We start from the raw sequence: 15,251 nt of genomic DNA, 5'->3' as shown, positions 1-15,251 counted from the left end.
AAAAGAACTGTCCTGTTTTTTAACTACTACCCGGGTGCAAAGTATAGAAAATTGGCTGGGACTACTACTTTATTATAGGATCATAATTAACTGCACTACCGTAGAGTCAGTTCTTGAATTGGTCTCAACGTTTAGACTAGCTTGCTCTAGTCATCGTCAGGAGACGTGTAATTGTTGTGGTTCTGTATATCAATGCTTCAGGGCTTGTTGCTAAAACCGTTTTACTGGATCAGAATTTTTTCTAAGAGACCATAATCAAATTGAGAGAGAGATTCAGCAGAATATTTATCCCTTTTGTCTTGATGGTAATTATCCTACGAAACTCCGAAACAGAATTGAAGGATATTTATCAGACTCAAAGTCAACATTGAATATCATTTGTCAATTTCCTTAAAGGCACTGGATGGACACTATTGGTAATTACTCAAAATAGTTGTTAGCATAAAAACTTACTTGGTATTGAGCAATGGAGAGCTGTTTCTATATAGTAAAAAATCTTGTGAGAAATGGCTCCCTCTGAAGTAACGTAGTTTGACAACTGAAAATGTTTTAACGTTGGAAGCTGCATTATTTCACAAAATTACAGATTTGTGAGGAATATATTCCATTCAATTATTCTATATTAGATCCCAAAAAGGGTACGTCAAATACTCGCATACAGTAAAAATGTTGACACATTAAAAACATATGTGACTAAAACCCACCGCAGAAAAATACATGCTGCCATGGAATGTGAATCTGTTGAAATTAGTGGCTTCTTGCAGGTTTGAGTTATGAAGCTTTACAAACTTCTCGCCCCAGAAATGGACCCTGATATCCAGGACGTCACTGTATATACGAAAGTTTAAGGCCGCCAGGGCTAGGTCAGTGAGGTATTGCATTTGCAATGAATCTAGGGTATAGTTATTCCTGTCACATCAATATATCAATATCAACTTATCAGTCAATATTGAGCATACAATTCAGACTTATTACACTAAAACACAGCTTAAATATTTATGTAGACATACCCTCCTGCCACATTAGATGTCAGTTTGGTTGGTCTTGAGCCATATCTATGCCTTACTTAACTTGTAGTCAGTACGGACCATTTGAACTATGAACTAAAACACATCTTGAATCTTATTGCAGACATGTCCTCCTGCCACGTTAGATGTCAGTTTGGTTGGTCTTGAGCCATCTATGCCTTACTTAACTTGTAGTCAGTACAGACCATTTGAACTATGAACTAAAACACATCTTGAATCTTATTGCAGACATACCCTCCTGCCACGTTAGATGTCAGTTTGGTTGGTCTTGAGCCATATCTATGCCTTACTTAACTTGTAGTCAGTACGGACCATTTGAACTATGAACTAAAACACATCTTGAATCTTATTGCAGACATGTCCTCCTGCCACGTTAGATGTCAGTTTGGTTGGTCTTGAGCCATATCTAGGCCTGACTCAACTCGCAGTCAGTAAGGACCATGTAATGCTACTGTCAAGGACAAGAGACTCTACAAACCCAACACCTTCAAATAAAAGGTATATTCACCTAATATCATTATCATCATCATCATCATCATCATCATTTAAGCTGTGCTCATTTAATGTAGGATGTAGCCCTCATGTCGACGCCATTCGTTGTTATCTCTCCATCTTCTCTTTACATGTCATGTACCTATTCTCCTTTTCCCTGTCCTTGGTTGCCAATCCATTATTCTTGTTGTCCATCTATTGTCACTTCTTCGGACAGTGTGTCCAGCCCATATCCTTTTAGCTTGTTTTATTTTCCTTATGATATCTCTTACTCCAGTTTTCTCTCATGTTTTTGTGCATTTAATCCTGCCTCTAATTGAGATATGTAGTATTTGCCTCTCCATTGCTCTTTGTGTTGTGCAGAGTTTTTGTTCTGTTAGTTTTGTTGTTGTCCATGTTTCGGCTCCATATGTTATTCTTAGTAGCACACACTGATCAAATGTTTTGCTCCTATGTGCCATAGGAATGTTCTTGAGATCATGCTTTGCAAAAGAGCTCATACTGCTGAGCTGGTTTTATGTCCTTTGAGTTAGGTTTATTTATTTTTTTTTTAATCTGAAAAAGTTTTTTTTTTCCACTTTGTTGCTTCTTTTTTTGTCAGGGAACTTTTTTTTCAGGGCAATCAAAAATTAGCTTTAGATCCTCTTAGTGCAATATTTTGATCCTAGTGCAATTTGCGGAGTCTTGTGGTCAAGCGGTTAAGAGCTCAAAACTCAAGCTCTGGTGTTTCCAATGAATGGAGTGTGGCTGAATTATGTTTGAAGACTACAACATATTTTGACTTCTAATGATTTGCACTTAATCACTCGAACTTAATCAATTAATGACTATTAATTTGATCCAATATTCATAAATACCCCACACAGTTTCGCTATTCCTATTGATGGAGAGAGCGTCAAGTAGGGGTGTTTAAACGGCTGATAAAGACACAGCTAGAGCTGTTTAAAACCGGCTGGCTTTGCGTGTTTGGCGCACAAGCTCATGTACGCCAATTTACTTACGCGGAACGCAATTCATAGCTTTTAGTACCAGTGCATTTCTTATTTTGTACAAGCATGTATTGCAACCCAACATGCTAAAAACATTTTTACAAAAGTTTTTGAAAATTTGATTTTCTACAATAAAATTGCATGGCCACTGCCGGTTTAAACGGACGTTTAAGAACTCAATGCCTTACTCTTTTATTCCCTTAACAGGTACTGAACAGTGTTAAAAATAGTTACGTGTCATTAGTTAGGGTCAATACGCTTATTAGTTGATAATGGTCGATTGAAATCCTTCAGTTTCATCCTTTTTTACTCATCAGATTTATTTTACTTTGTTGATTAGTGCTACGGGTACAAGTATCTCCAGTAAATCTAACACCATATACATACATGAGAAGTCTGCTCCTACGGCTGTGTACAAGTCATTAATGGAGCTTGGTGAACGTTACCAACATTCAAGCCCAGCTGCTTATCTTCAATGCATGCTGGAGGGACATCTACTGCTCAGAACAGCAATGACTTTGGGGAGACTAAACAACGTCCCACAAGGAATTGTATCAGGTTTGTACAGGGTGTCTCAAAAACCTATACACTTTTGAAACGGCTGCCGAATAAAAAATGTAATTTCTGGGTGAAAAGGTTTGTATGTATGGATAGCTTTTAGGGACTCAAATTTCATATGACACAAAAAAAGTCAGAAAATAATTAGAATCATATGTTTTCTATTCGGCAGACATTTCAAAAGTGTATAGTTTTTTTTGTGACACATGGTAGTCAAAGAAATTTGGATAAAATAGATGAATTATTATTATGTTATTATTATTACATTATTATTATTACTGGTTTATTAAAAATATCTGCTTGTCAAAGCCACAGGCTGACTGATAATACATTTTACAATAAAAATATAAAAGCACAGGAAAATATTTATGACACGGTTATAATTGAACCATTTCTTCATAATTTAGAGAATGTGTAATTCTAAACTAAGCATATTTTACTCAAGTCATATTCACTGGGTTAGATATTAAACAAATATCGCAGTACAAGTTCTTTTCAAAAACAACTGCCAAAATACATGCTGTAGCTGCTATTCGAGGTGCCCTGAAGTTCAGATTCTTGTGAAAGCTTGTTCGCTCTGTAGGTCAACTTACAGAGTTTATTGTAAAATCCCACATTTGCTGTTAATGTTTTTATGGTTAATACAATTTATCAAAACCCTATTGAGACAAAAGTGGATAAGATAAGGTTTTACAGGTCAGTTTCCCTTCTTACTTCCAGAAAAACAAATTTTTACATAAAGGCCATGACTTCTTCCCAGAAATAGACAAACTTCTTATTCAAACTTACCTTTTCCGAAACATCTTGCACAAATCACATACAACTAAGCAGGACTAAGCAGCAGGCAGCATCAGAGTCCAGCTTTCTCTGGAAGACGATCAGAGCATACTAATCGAAACTTCAAGTTGAAACCAACAGTTCTTATCAGAACCACCCTAACTCATTTAGAGATAGTTATTACATGGTATTACAGCAATCCTTTACTATATCACAAAAAAATTATTTTTCTTTTCTGATTGTTTTTGTTTTGGTTGATAGAATCTACTGATTGTGACGCATCATCCAGTGAGTTACGTTCCCTGTACCTTCAGTCTTGTCTCCAACTGGCTCTGCACTACTGCAGGTAACACATGATAACTGTATTTTCCTGCATATCAGACATTGCTTAGGGACCATGGATATATTGAGAACCCAGACCCCCGCGTGCAGACTCGTGATGTTAAATGCACTGGACACCTTTGGTAATTGTCAAAGACCAGTCTTCTCACTTAGTGTATCTCAACCTATGCTCAAAATAACAAACCTGTGAAGATTTTAACTCAATTGGTCGTCGAAGTTGCGAGAGAATAATGGAAGAAAAAACACCCTGTCGCACAGTTGTGCTTTCAGATACCTTAAATTTGAGACTTTAGCTGAGGTCTTGAACTCAATTCAAATATTTGAGTGAGAAATGACTTCTTTCTCAAAAACTACATTACTTCAGAGGGAGCCGTTTCTCACAATGTTTTATACCATCAACAGCTCTCTATTGCTTATTCTTACCAAGTAAGTTTTTATACTAACAATTATTTTGAGTAATTACCAATACGTGTCCACTGCCTTTAAGTGTCATATACCAACACAATGACCCCTGTGTGGTGATGCACCGACAGTGGAGTGACCTCTCTAAAGTGTCTCTGTGGTCATGGTGCGCCTTATACAGGGGTGTGCCTTATATGTTGGCACTTCACTTGAAACATGTTTCTGTGATTCTGGGTACTGCACCTTGAACGCTGAGAAAAATGATAGAACTAAGTTTTGCCTTAAAGCCATTGGACCCTTTCGGTAAACAGTATTGTTCAAGGCTCACACTCCATGTATCACAACTTCTATATAAAATAACAAACCTGTGAAAGTTTAGGGTCAATCGGTCATTGGAGTCGGGAGAAAATAACGAGAAAATCCACCCTTGTATCGGCGCGTTTCGCCGTGTCATGACATGTGTTTAAAATAAATCCGTAATTCTCACTAACGAGAATTGATATTGTTTTACTGTTTTCTCAAAAAGTAAAGCATTTCATGGAATAATATTTCAAGAGAAGTCTTTCACCACTACCTTCTGTAAACCCTGTAAGTTATTTGTAAATCTGTGAATTTTTATTTTTTTGTCTGTACCGAAAGGTTCCAATGGCTTTAAAAGAGCACTTACATGCACATGTATGCAATTTCTTATGAAAAGGGCGAGACTTTTGGTTTTAAGCAATCAACCAGATGTGTATGCAAATACACGCTAACACGTTGTTAAAGGTGTAAGCACATCACCTCGGTTCTTCAAGCATTACACTTCTATTGCCGTACAAGCCTGTGCGTCTACTAAGGTCAAGTGATGCCAACTTGCTTGCTGTTCCAACTTCCAGGTTGAAAGCTTACAGGATACTGTTTCTCAGTTGCAGAAAAAAGAAATCATACTTAAAGGAAGTTAATAAGTTGAAATTATGAAATGTTATCATTAAATGTGATTGATATGTTTGATAATTTCAGAGGAGAAACTCCCAATTGGCATTTGACATTGCCGTACTTCAACATGTCAGAATTACCACTGAAGAAAATAATTGAATGCAGCCCCAAGCCATACACAGCATTTGAGGTAGGATAGTATTCAATGTAAGCCATGATGACACAACAAAACTCATTCAGACCTAATTCACTTTTAATCCTTCTGCTGACCATTTGAAGCCCCAAATCTTTTCCTGACACTTGGCAGTATACAATTGTTGCACGCTGTGATTAGATCAATGTCGTCTTGTACACCCGGGTGCCATTTCCCCCCGAGAGTGTACAAAACCCATGGACCCTGTCACGGCGTGCAACAATTGTTTTGTTATTCCTTGGTAACATAATTATTCCTCTTCTCAAAGTTCTTCAGTTATTGTTTACAGTTGTTCAAATAAGGAACAATTCTTCACTATTCCCCTCGAACCCGCGGCGGTTTGGTACTACATGTAAGCGCTGGAAATCGACCAGCGCTAGAAATCGACCAACGCTGGGAACGATCACTTTGATGTTCACCGGTTAACAAAACTCATGTTACCTGGCGCGCTGTGCAGCCATGGTACATGCGTTTTTAGTGCACGTCACGTGATTGGTTCTCGACCAATCAAACTTCACAATCTGTTCTTGAGGTATAACAATATAGCTTGGTACACACCATGACTGTGTTGACAAGTATGCATAACCAGTGAAACATGTCAAGGGTTTGGAGATCCAGAAAGTATGACGGTTAATAATAATTATTATAATAATAGTGGCTTCTTATACAGCGCTCAGGTTCGTCACGCAGTGTTGCTCATGGCGCTTCAACATTATTACCCCTGGTCACTGGGCCTTAAATATTCCTCAAACCATCTCAGCTCCCTGGGGAGTATACAGTCTGTGCTGCCAAATATAGCGCACTAAGCTATAAGAACCATCACTGCCCTCGTAGATACCCATTTACCCCTGGGTGGAGAGAAGCTTATGTTTAAGTGTCTTGCTCAAGGACACAAGTGTCACGACCGCGATTCGACCCCACACTGTGCTTAACAGAAGCACCAGAGCTTGAGTTCGGTGCTTTTATACGCTCGACCCTGACACCCTACGCTGTACTATTTTGCTAGGGTTCACATTGATCTCAGAATGCATGAATTATCCAGCCCTAACAATCACATTAAACCATTTTAGAGCATAAATTCGTTCACTGTATTTGTATTCTTCAACAAACTCAGTCTGAAAGGGACACGTTGCCTTGGACCGGGCGAGTTGAAAAGCGGTTGAAATACATATGGTTGGAAAGATGTTGTAGAAGCCAAACATGGCCTCGAAATTGCATGGTTTTCCTTTTGCTTGACGAACCAAAACTGTCGCCCATTTTAAGGAGTCAAAAACTTGGCTCCATAAAATGGTGTGCCATGTTAGTTCACAACATACAGGAAAACCTTGCAATTTCGAGGCATATTTGTGTGGATTGTTAGATTCTACTTTTGAAACATCTTTCTAATCATATGCATTTCATAACAAATGATTTCAAACGCTTCATAGATCAACTCGACCGATCCAAGGCAAAGTGTCCCTTTGTTATTTGCAGCTATGACTTGTTTAGAATTATAGTCTAAGATGTATGAGCATATCAATTATAAACTTGGTGATTTAAATACCTAACCTGCACTTGTACTAAATTAAGTATGTTGTGTTATTTCTGTGAAGGACACTGAATTGATGACTGGAGCAGGATTAGGAATGCTCCACTACCTAGACTGGGTTCTATTTGATGACAGTAGCACACTCCATGCTGATCAGGTAAATCACTGTGGCTTGGATTCACACTACTTTAATGAGTTAATTTGCAGGTGTCACGATTAAACTTGGCCGATAGCACGTAAAGCTAGAAGACGACTCTTTTCTTTGGGCTAGATATAGACAAATCCAGGCGCGCAATTGCTGGGCGCCGCCATGGGTGCTGCACGCCACTGCTGCGGTGTCTTTGTGCCTAGTTTTGTGCACAAAGACATGAGAAAATCATTTTCCTTTGCACTTTTTATGGGAATTGAATGTCTTCCTCGACAATCTATGAAATTTCTCTGATATGGCTGCTCGATATAACAAGATACTACATTCTTGTTTAATTATTAAAATTAAGCAGAAAGTAAAATACTGAAATTCTGACAAGATACCTTGCCGATGTAACGCATTTTAGAGACTGTTATGCAGTTTCCGCTTCGTTGACCCCTAACTCGCCAAAGACAAGCACCTTTTTCAAGATGATTCGGTCTTTTTTTTGTGTGCAAATATTTGTGGTCAGTGATCTACATTGGTATATCATGATGTCCTGTTAAGGAAATTGTGTAAGTCGGAAAGAGTGAAAAGGAACATGATTTCCTCATGTCTTTGTGCACAAAACTAAGCACATACACCGCAGCAGTCACATCGCGCGGTGTGTGCAACACTTGTGCGCTCGGTGCGCGTCGGATTGGTCTATATACAGAATATTTTATTTAATCGTTATAATGCTTAACAAAGATTGTGCTAGAGTCGATGAGCAGAGAGAAGAGAAGGCAGTATAGAGAACGACACTGGATAAGGCTCACAGTGCAAGATTACGCTCAGGGCTAACCAGTATAGAGAACGACACTGGATAAGGCTCACAGTGCAAGATTACGCTCAGGGCTAACCAGTATAGAGAACGACACTGGATAAGGCTCACAGTGCAAGATTACGCTCTGGGCTAATCAGTATAGAGAACGACACTGGACAAGGCTCATAGTGCAAGATTACGCTCTGGGCTACCTAGTATAGAGAACGACACTGGATAAGGCTCATAGTGCAAGATTATGCTCTGGGCTAACCAGTATAGAGAACGACACTGGATAAGGCTCATAGTGCAAGATTACGCTCTGGGCTAACCAGTATAGAGAACGACACTGGATAAGGCTCACAGTGCAAGATTACGCTCTGGGCTAACCAGTATAGAGAACGACACTGGATAAGGCTCATAGTGCAAGATTATGCTCTGGGCTAACCAGTATAGAGAACGACACTGGATAAGGCTCACAGTGCAAGATTACGCTCTGGGCTATTACCAGTATAGAGAACGACACTGGATAAGGCTCACAGTGCAAGATTATGCTCTGGGCTAACCAGTATAGAGAACGACACTGGATAAGGCTCACAGTGCAAGATTACGCTCTGGGCTAACCAGTATAGAGAACGACACTGGATAAGGCTCACAGTGCAAGATTACGCTCTGGGCTATTACCAGTATAGAGAACGACACTGGATAAGGCTCATAGTGCAAGATTACGCTCTGGGCTAACCAGTATAGAGAACGACACTGGATAAGGCTCACAGTGCAAGATTACGCTCTGGGCTATTACCAGTATAGAGAACGACACTGGATAAGGCTCATAGTGCAAGATTACGCTCTGGGCTAACCAGTATAGAGAACGACACTGGATAAGGCTCATAGTGCAAGATTAATCTGGGCTACTACCAGTATAGAGAACGACACTGGATAATGCTCACAGTGCAAGATTACGCTCAGGGCTAACCAGTATAGAGAACGACACTGGATAAGGCTCACAGTGCAAGATTACACTCTGGGCTATTACCAGTATAGAGAACGACACTGGATAAGGCTCACAGTGCAAGATTATGCTCTGGGCTAACCAGTATAGAGAACGACACTGGATAAGGCTCACAGTGCAAGATTACGCTCTGGGCTAACCAGTATAGAGAACGACACTGGATAAGGCTCACAGTGCAAGATTACGCTCTGGGCTAACCAGTATAGAGAACGACACTGGATAAGGCTCATAGTGCAAGATTACGCTCTGGGCTAACCAGTATAGAGAACGACACCGGATAAGGCTCATAGTGCAAGATTACGATCTGGGCTAACCAGTATAGAGAACGACACTAGATAAGGCTCACAGTGCAAGATTACGCTCTGGGCTAACCAGTATAGAGAACGACACTGGATAAGGCTCACAGTGCAAGATTACGCTCTGGGCTAACCAGTATAGAGAACGACACTGGATAAGGCTCACAGTGCAAGATTATGCTCTGGGCTAACCAGTATAGAGAACGACACTGGATAAGGCTCACAGTGCAAGATTACGCTCTGGGCTAACCAGTATAGAGAACGACACTGGATAAGGCTCATAGTGCAAGATTACGCTCTGGGCTAAGCAGTATAGAGAACGACACTGGATAAGGCTCATAGTGCAAGATTTCTCAATGGGCTAACCAGTATAGAGAACGACACTGGATAAGGCCCACAGTGCAAGATTACGCTCTGGGCTAACCAGTATAGAGAACGACACTGGATAAGGCTCACAGTGCAAGATTACGCTCTGGGCTAACCAGTTTAGAGAAAGACACTGGATAAGGCTCACAGTGCAAGATTACGCTCTGGGATAACCAGTATAGAGAAAGACACTGGATAAGGCTCACAGTGCAAGATTACGCTCTGGGCTAACCAGTATGGAGAACGACACTGGATAAGGCTCACAGTGCAAGATTACGCTCTGGGCTAACCAGTATAGAGAACGACACTGGACAAGGCTCATAGTGCAAGATTACGCTCTGGGCTAACCAGTATAGAGAACGACACTGGATAAGGCTCACAGTGCAAGATTAATCTGGGCTACTACCAGTATAGAGAACGACACTGGATAAGGCTCACAGTGCAAGATTACGCTCTGGGCTAACCAGTATAGAGAACGACACTGGATAAGGCTCATAGTGCAAGATTACGCTCTGGGCTAACCAGTATAGAGAACGACACTGGATAAGGCTCACAGTGCAAGATTACGCTCTGGGCTAACCAGTATAGAGAACGACACTGGATAAGGCTCACAGTGCAAGATTACGCTCTGGGCTAACCAGTATAGAGAACGACACTGGATAAGGCTCATAGTGCAAGATTACGCTCTGGGCTAACCAGTATAGAGAACGACACTGGATAAGGCTCATAGTGCAAGATTACGCTCTGGGCTAACCAGTATAGAGAACGACACTGGATAAGGCTCACAGTGCAAGATTACGCTCTGGGCTAACCAGTATAGAGAACGACACTGGATAAGGCTCACAGTGCAAGATTACGCTCTGGGCTAACCAGTATAGAGAACGACACTGGATAAGGCTCACAGTGCAAGATTACGCTCTGGGCTAACCAGTATAGAGAACGAAACTGGATAAGGCTCACAGTGCAAGATTACGCTCTGGGCTAACCAGTATAGAGAACGACACTGGATAAGGCTCATAGTGCAAGATTACGCTCTGGGCTAACCAGTATAGAGAACGACACTGGATAAGGCTCACAGTGCAAGATTACGCTCTGGGCTAACCAGTATTGAGAACGACACTCGATAAGGCTCATAGTGCAAGATTACGCTCTGGGCTAACCAGGGCCCTATTTCATGGCTCTGCTTACCGCCGAATTCTGCGCTTACGATCACGATTCTCCGCTTACGTGCAAGCGCCGAATTTCTGCGCAAGCCTTGTAAGTGTAGAATGCCTAGTAACGCAGAGTACGCACGCGCAGAAGCCAAAATTCGCCGCTAACCCGTGAAATACTCATGCTGTGAAATACGCTTGCCGTAAGCACAGAATTCCCTGCTTCCGTAAGCGCCGATTCTCGGCCACCGAGTATTAGGCAACCAACCAACCAACCAAGATAAGCATTTCTTAACACCGCTTAAAACATTAATATAAAGTTTCCTTAGAGGCACTAGACAAGTTTGGTAATTGTCAAAGACTAGTATTCTCACTTGGTGTATCCCAACATATGCATAAAATAACAAACCTGTGAAAATTTTGACTCAATTGGTCATCAAATTTGCTAGTTAATAATGAAAGAAAAATGCTTCAGCTGAAGTATTTTATTATTTGAGTGAGAAATTACCTCTTTCTTAAAAATTCTGTTTACTCAAAGGGGGTCGTTTCTCACAATGTTTAATACTATCCATTGCTCTTACCAAGTTTTTATGCTAACAATTATTTGGAGTACTTACCAATAATGTCCAGTGCCTTTAAAGTGAAATGATAAAATATAAAGGTTAACTTTCTTTTTCTTGAAACAACGAAGGTAACAGCAGACAGGATTCTGAAGTACTTTTTCTCTCTGGGCCCTCAACATTGCAGTCAAGTTGTTCTATTCTCCAAGATTGCAGACCAACTCAGCCCAGATAAAACGCTGAGTGTTTTGAGTAAAGTCAAAGATGCACATCAACCAGGCCACCAGTAAGTAACATTCATCTTATAAAAAATAGTAATACTATCAAAGTCTTATATAGCGCAAGTATCTACCAACAAGGTTGCCTCAAGGCGCTGAGTATATACAAACTTTCAGAAAGATAGGTTATTGCAGTCAGTGATGAATTCTGAGAACCAATTATGTAGCATCTTATAAGGGTTTACAAGGTGCTAGCCACAGCCTGGAACACCGGGATGAACCCCCTTCTCTTTTCGATAGGAGCACTTGGTTCTTTTACATGCGTTACACAACACATGGGACCACGGCTTTATGTTCCATCTGAAGAACAAAGCAATGGTTAAGTGTCTTGCTTAAGGACACAAGTGTCACGGCTGGGGAATCGCACCCACACTCTGCTGATCAGAAACACCAGAGTTTGAATTCGGTTTTCTAACCGCTCGACCACGGCTCTTCCACACTTATTCACATAAATCCTAATTTTGTGCGGGTTTTCCCTCTGTGTTTGCTAACTGATAAGGGCAAGTGTATGTAGCAGACCGCGTTCCCACTGGATCCACAATTGCGAGATCATGATCCCGCAATGGATTAGTCGCAGACTTGAATCGCGGTCGCGTTCCCATTTGAGTATGATCGCACCTTGATCCTCCTTTTGGGAACGGAATTGGATTAAAAGTTTACCAATGAAAGGTCAGTGTGCAGCTCGCATGTGCAATGTACCCATAGCGCCCTTACTGCAGCCAGCTCAAGCTCTGCATGGGGCTCTGGCAGCCACCATTTTGTTGTTCGTCGATGTCATGTTTTTTTTTATATAACCCCAAAATATTGGAAATTCAATATCAAGTATATTGCTGTATGCTTTATTTACAATTCTTATTTGTCACTAACTATATTGCTGTGTCTACTTGCATGCATTGCTTCACACCATTCGGGCCTACTGGATGTTCGCCCTCAAATTGCGAGGTCCTGATCGCCCTTTGCGTTCCCACTATACTCTTGATCACCCATCAAGGGCGATCAGATCCCACTTTAATCATACTCCCGAGATCAAAATTGCATGGTCAGATCATGATCACCAGTGCGTTCCAAGTTATGCTTGTTGCCTTTCGATTGCCTTTGATCGCCCTTTTCCTGAAATTGCAGGGTCGTGATCGCCCTTTCTTGAATAGCAAGATCAATGCAGGGTCCAGTGGAAACAGGGTCATGTACACACTGTGTGTGCTAACCATGACAACTGTGATAAGCTGTTATAGATAGTTGATAGTTGTTGTCTCAGTTGTTAAAAGAAAAAAAAGGCTGATATTTTCATCAATTGTTTATATCAACATATCAACTCATGTATATAGAAATAAACAGGTTTTACTATTTCTATTTCAGTGTGAACTTTGTTGGATGTCCTCAAACTTATACGTAAGTCCTTCCTTATATTTTAAGTTGATATGTACTATGTTCCTTACCTACAATGTAGAATGTACACATCAGTAAGCAATGATATATTTGTAGCACTTTATGCACCCTTTATTTTAGTGATAAATTAATCGATCAAAATGGCGGCCATCACATAACGGTTGTTTTGTAAATTTCTTGTGCCTTTATGGTTTGTGTTCCTTTTTATTTACTTTTTTATTTATATATTTAAGGAACGTTACAGAATTGGTAGGAAATAAAAATCAGATTTACATAAAACTTACATGGTCTAATGATGATGATAGTAAATTAGAAAACATCCCTTGAAATATTTCTGTCTGAAATGTCATATTTCGTGTTTGGAGTTTATCACACAGTGAGCATTTTATTCATTTTTTATATTGACATCGATGCAATGCAAAATTTGTAATCGGTTTTTCACTATTCTCTCGTGACCCAGATGGCCGATCGATCTCATACTTCTACAGGTTTGTCAGTTTATTATATGGTGGATTACATAAAGTGCTTATTGCAAGCAACTGTTTTGTTAGCAAAAACCAATTCTGTAATGTTCCTTTAATTTTAGATACTGACTGTTTGTGATTGTTTTAAGGGTCTGGGTACTTTTTGTTTGACACAAAACACAATGTCCACAGATCTACACACACAGTTTGAAGATAATGATGGTAGAAAGCTTCCCTTAAAGTATTACATGCTGAGGTGCTTTAGTTTTTGAGAAATGAAAAATAATTTTCGTCTCAGGAGATGAAAATTATTTTAGCATGTAAAACGTATTTTTGTGACATTGTTTTAATCATTTCTAAAAAACTATAGCACCTTAGCAAATAATATTTGAAGGTATTTGAATTCCCCATGTAAATAAAGAATAAGAACCATTAGTCTTATATGGTATAAAAACCACTAAAAAGATATTGAGAGATAAGTTATCCGTTATTAAATATTTTTATACTAGATGGTGTAATTTGGATCGGCTGGCTATGTGTGAGGTGTATCTACGATTGGGTGACTTGGAGCAAGCAGGATCCACCTTATGTACTCTCTCAGCGGAAGAAATTACTCAGCTATGTACACAACATTCAGCATTACTTCTACAGGCAGAGGATCAGTTCTCGCATTTAGCTCAGGTAATAATAATAATAATAATAGTGGCTTCTTATATAGCGAGCATATCCGTCACTCAGTGACGCTCATGGCGCTGTAACATACAGTATTTCCTTCAAGATGTTGGACTATTCGTTTGAATTATGTTTTACAAGGTGCTGTGGCGCAATTTGCTGCCAATCAGACAAGGAACACTGGGGCAAACCCCTTCTCTTTTCGATAAGTGCACTGGGTTCTTTTACATGCGTTAAACAACACATAGGCTTTATGTCTTATCCGAAGGACGAAGCATCGTGGTTATAAGTGTTTTGCTTTAAGGACACAGGTGTCATGACTCATGAACCCACACTCTGCTGAACACCAGAGCTTGAGTCTGGTGCTTTTAACCACTAGGCCATGACACACCACTATTGAAGGCAAAACCTATTAACATTAGAGAGTGTCATATTTTGAGGCCATCAACATTGAGATTAGTTTGGTAGTAGTACTGGTCATACAATAAAAAAGAGTTCTTCACATATTCACAAACTTGGTGCTGGAAACATGCAATTCCAGGTTGTATGCAAGCATTATACTATATTTATTCCTGACTAGCTCCAATGGTAGTAAGCTGTACATTGGATTATTCAGAATTGATGGCAAAGGAATTGTTTGTGTATATATTATCATGAGAGAGTGCATAGTATACAAATAATGAATGTTTATGAGTGCAATGGTGCGAATATGTTCATGAGTTGAAAGATGGAATGTTCTGTTCAACGAGGCGGAGCCGAGTTGAATGGAACATTTCATCTTTCAACGAATGATCATGTTTGCACCATTGCACGAATGAAAAACATTCATTATTTGTTTTATATAACATCCAAGTAGATCTTTGTCATTTTGATTGGAGGATACAACTTTCAAAACAAACAAAGCGTAGGCCTA

The 15,251-nt window shown here is 39.9% G+C and overlaps 1 protein-coding gene across 2 annotated transcripts in view; it reads left to right on the top strand.

Moving 5' to 3' along the window:
* The window catches only part of LOC139950696 (BLOC-2 complex member HPS3-like), a 37,291-nt gene that overhangs the window by 9,826 nt on the left and 12,214 nt on the right, over window positions 1-15,251 (top strand). For both annotated transcript variants that reach the window (XM_071949490.1, XM_071949489.1), the window contains exons 9-16: window positions 1,384-1,526; window positions 2,850-3,067; window positions 4,106-4,190; window positions 5,588-5,693; window positions 7,289-7,381; window positions 11,670-11,824; window positions 13,173-13,205; window positions 14,176-14,347. In XM_071949490.1, the coding sequence (XP_071805591.1) occupies window positions 1,384-1,526; window positions 2,850-3,067; window positions 4,106-4,190; window positions 5,588-5,693; window positions 7,289-7,381; window positions 11,670-11,824; window positions 13,173-13,205; window positions 14,176-14,347 (1,005 nt within the window). The remainder of the gene's footprint in view (window positions 1-1,383; window positions 1,527-2,849; window positions 3,068-4,105; window positions 4,191-5,587; window positions 5,694-7,288; window positions 7,382-11,669; window positions 11,825-13,172; window positions 13,206-14,175; window positions 14,348-15,251) is intronic.

The sequence above is a fragment of the Asterias amurensis genome, chromosome 18 (assembly GCF_032118995.1).
Source record: "Asterias amurensis chromosome 18, ASM3211899v1".
Lineage (NCBI taxonomy): Eukaryota > Metazoa > Echinodermata > Asteroidea > Forcipulatida > Asteriidae > Asterias > Asterias amurensis.
Note: the sequence above shows the minus strand (reverse complement) of the source record. Positions and strands in the feature narration are given on the sequence as shown.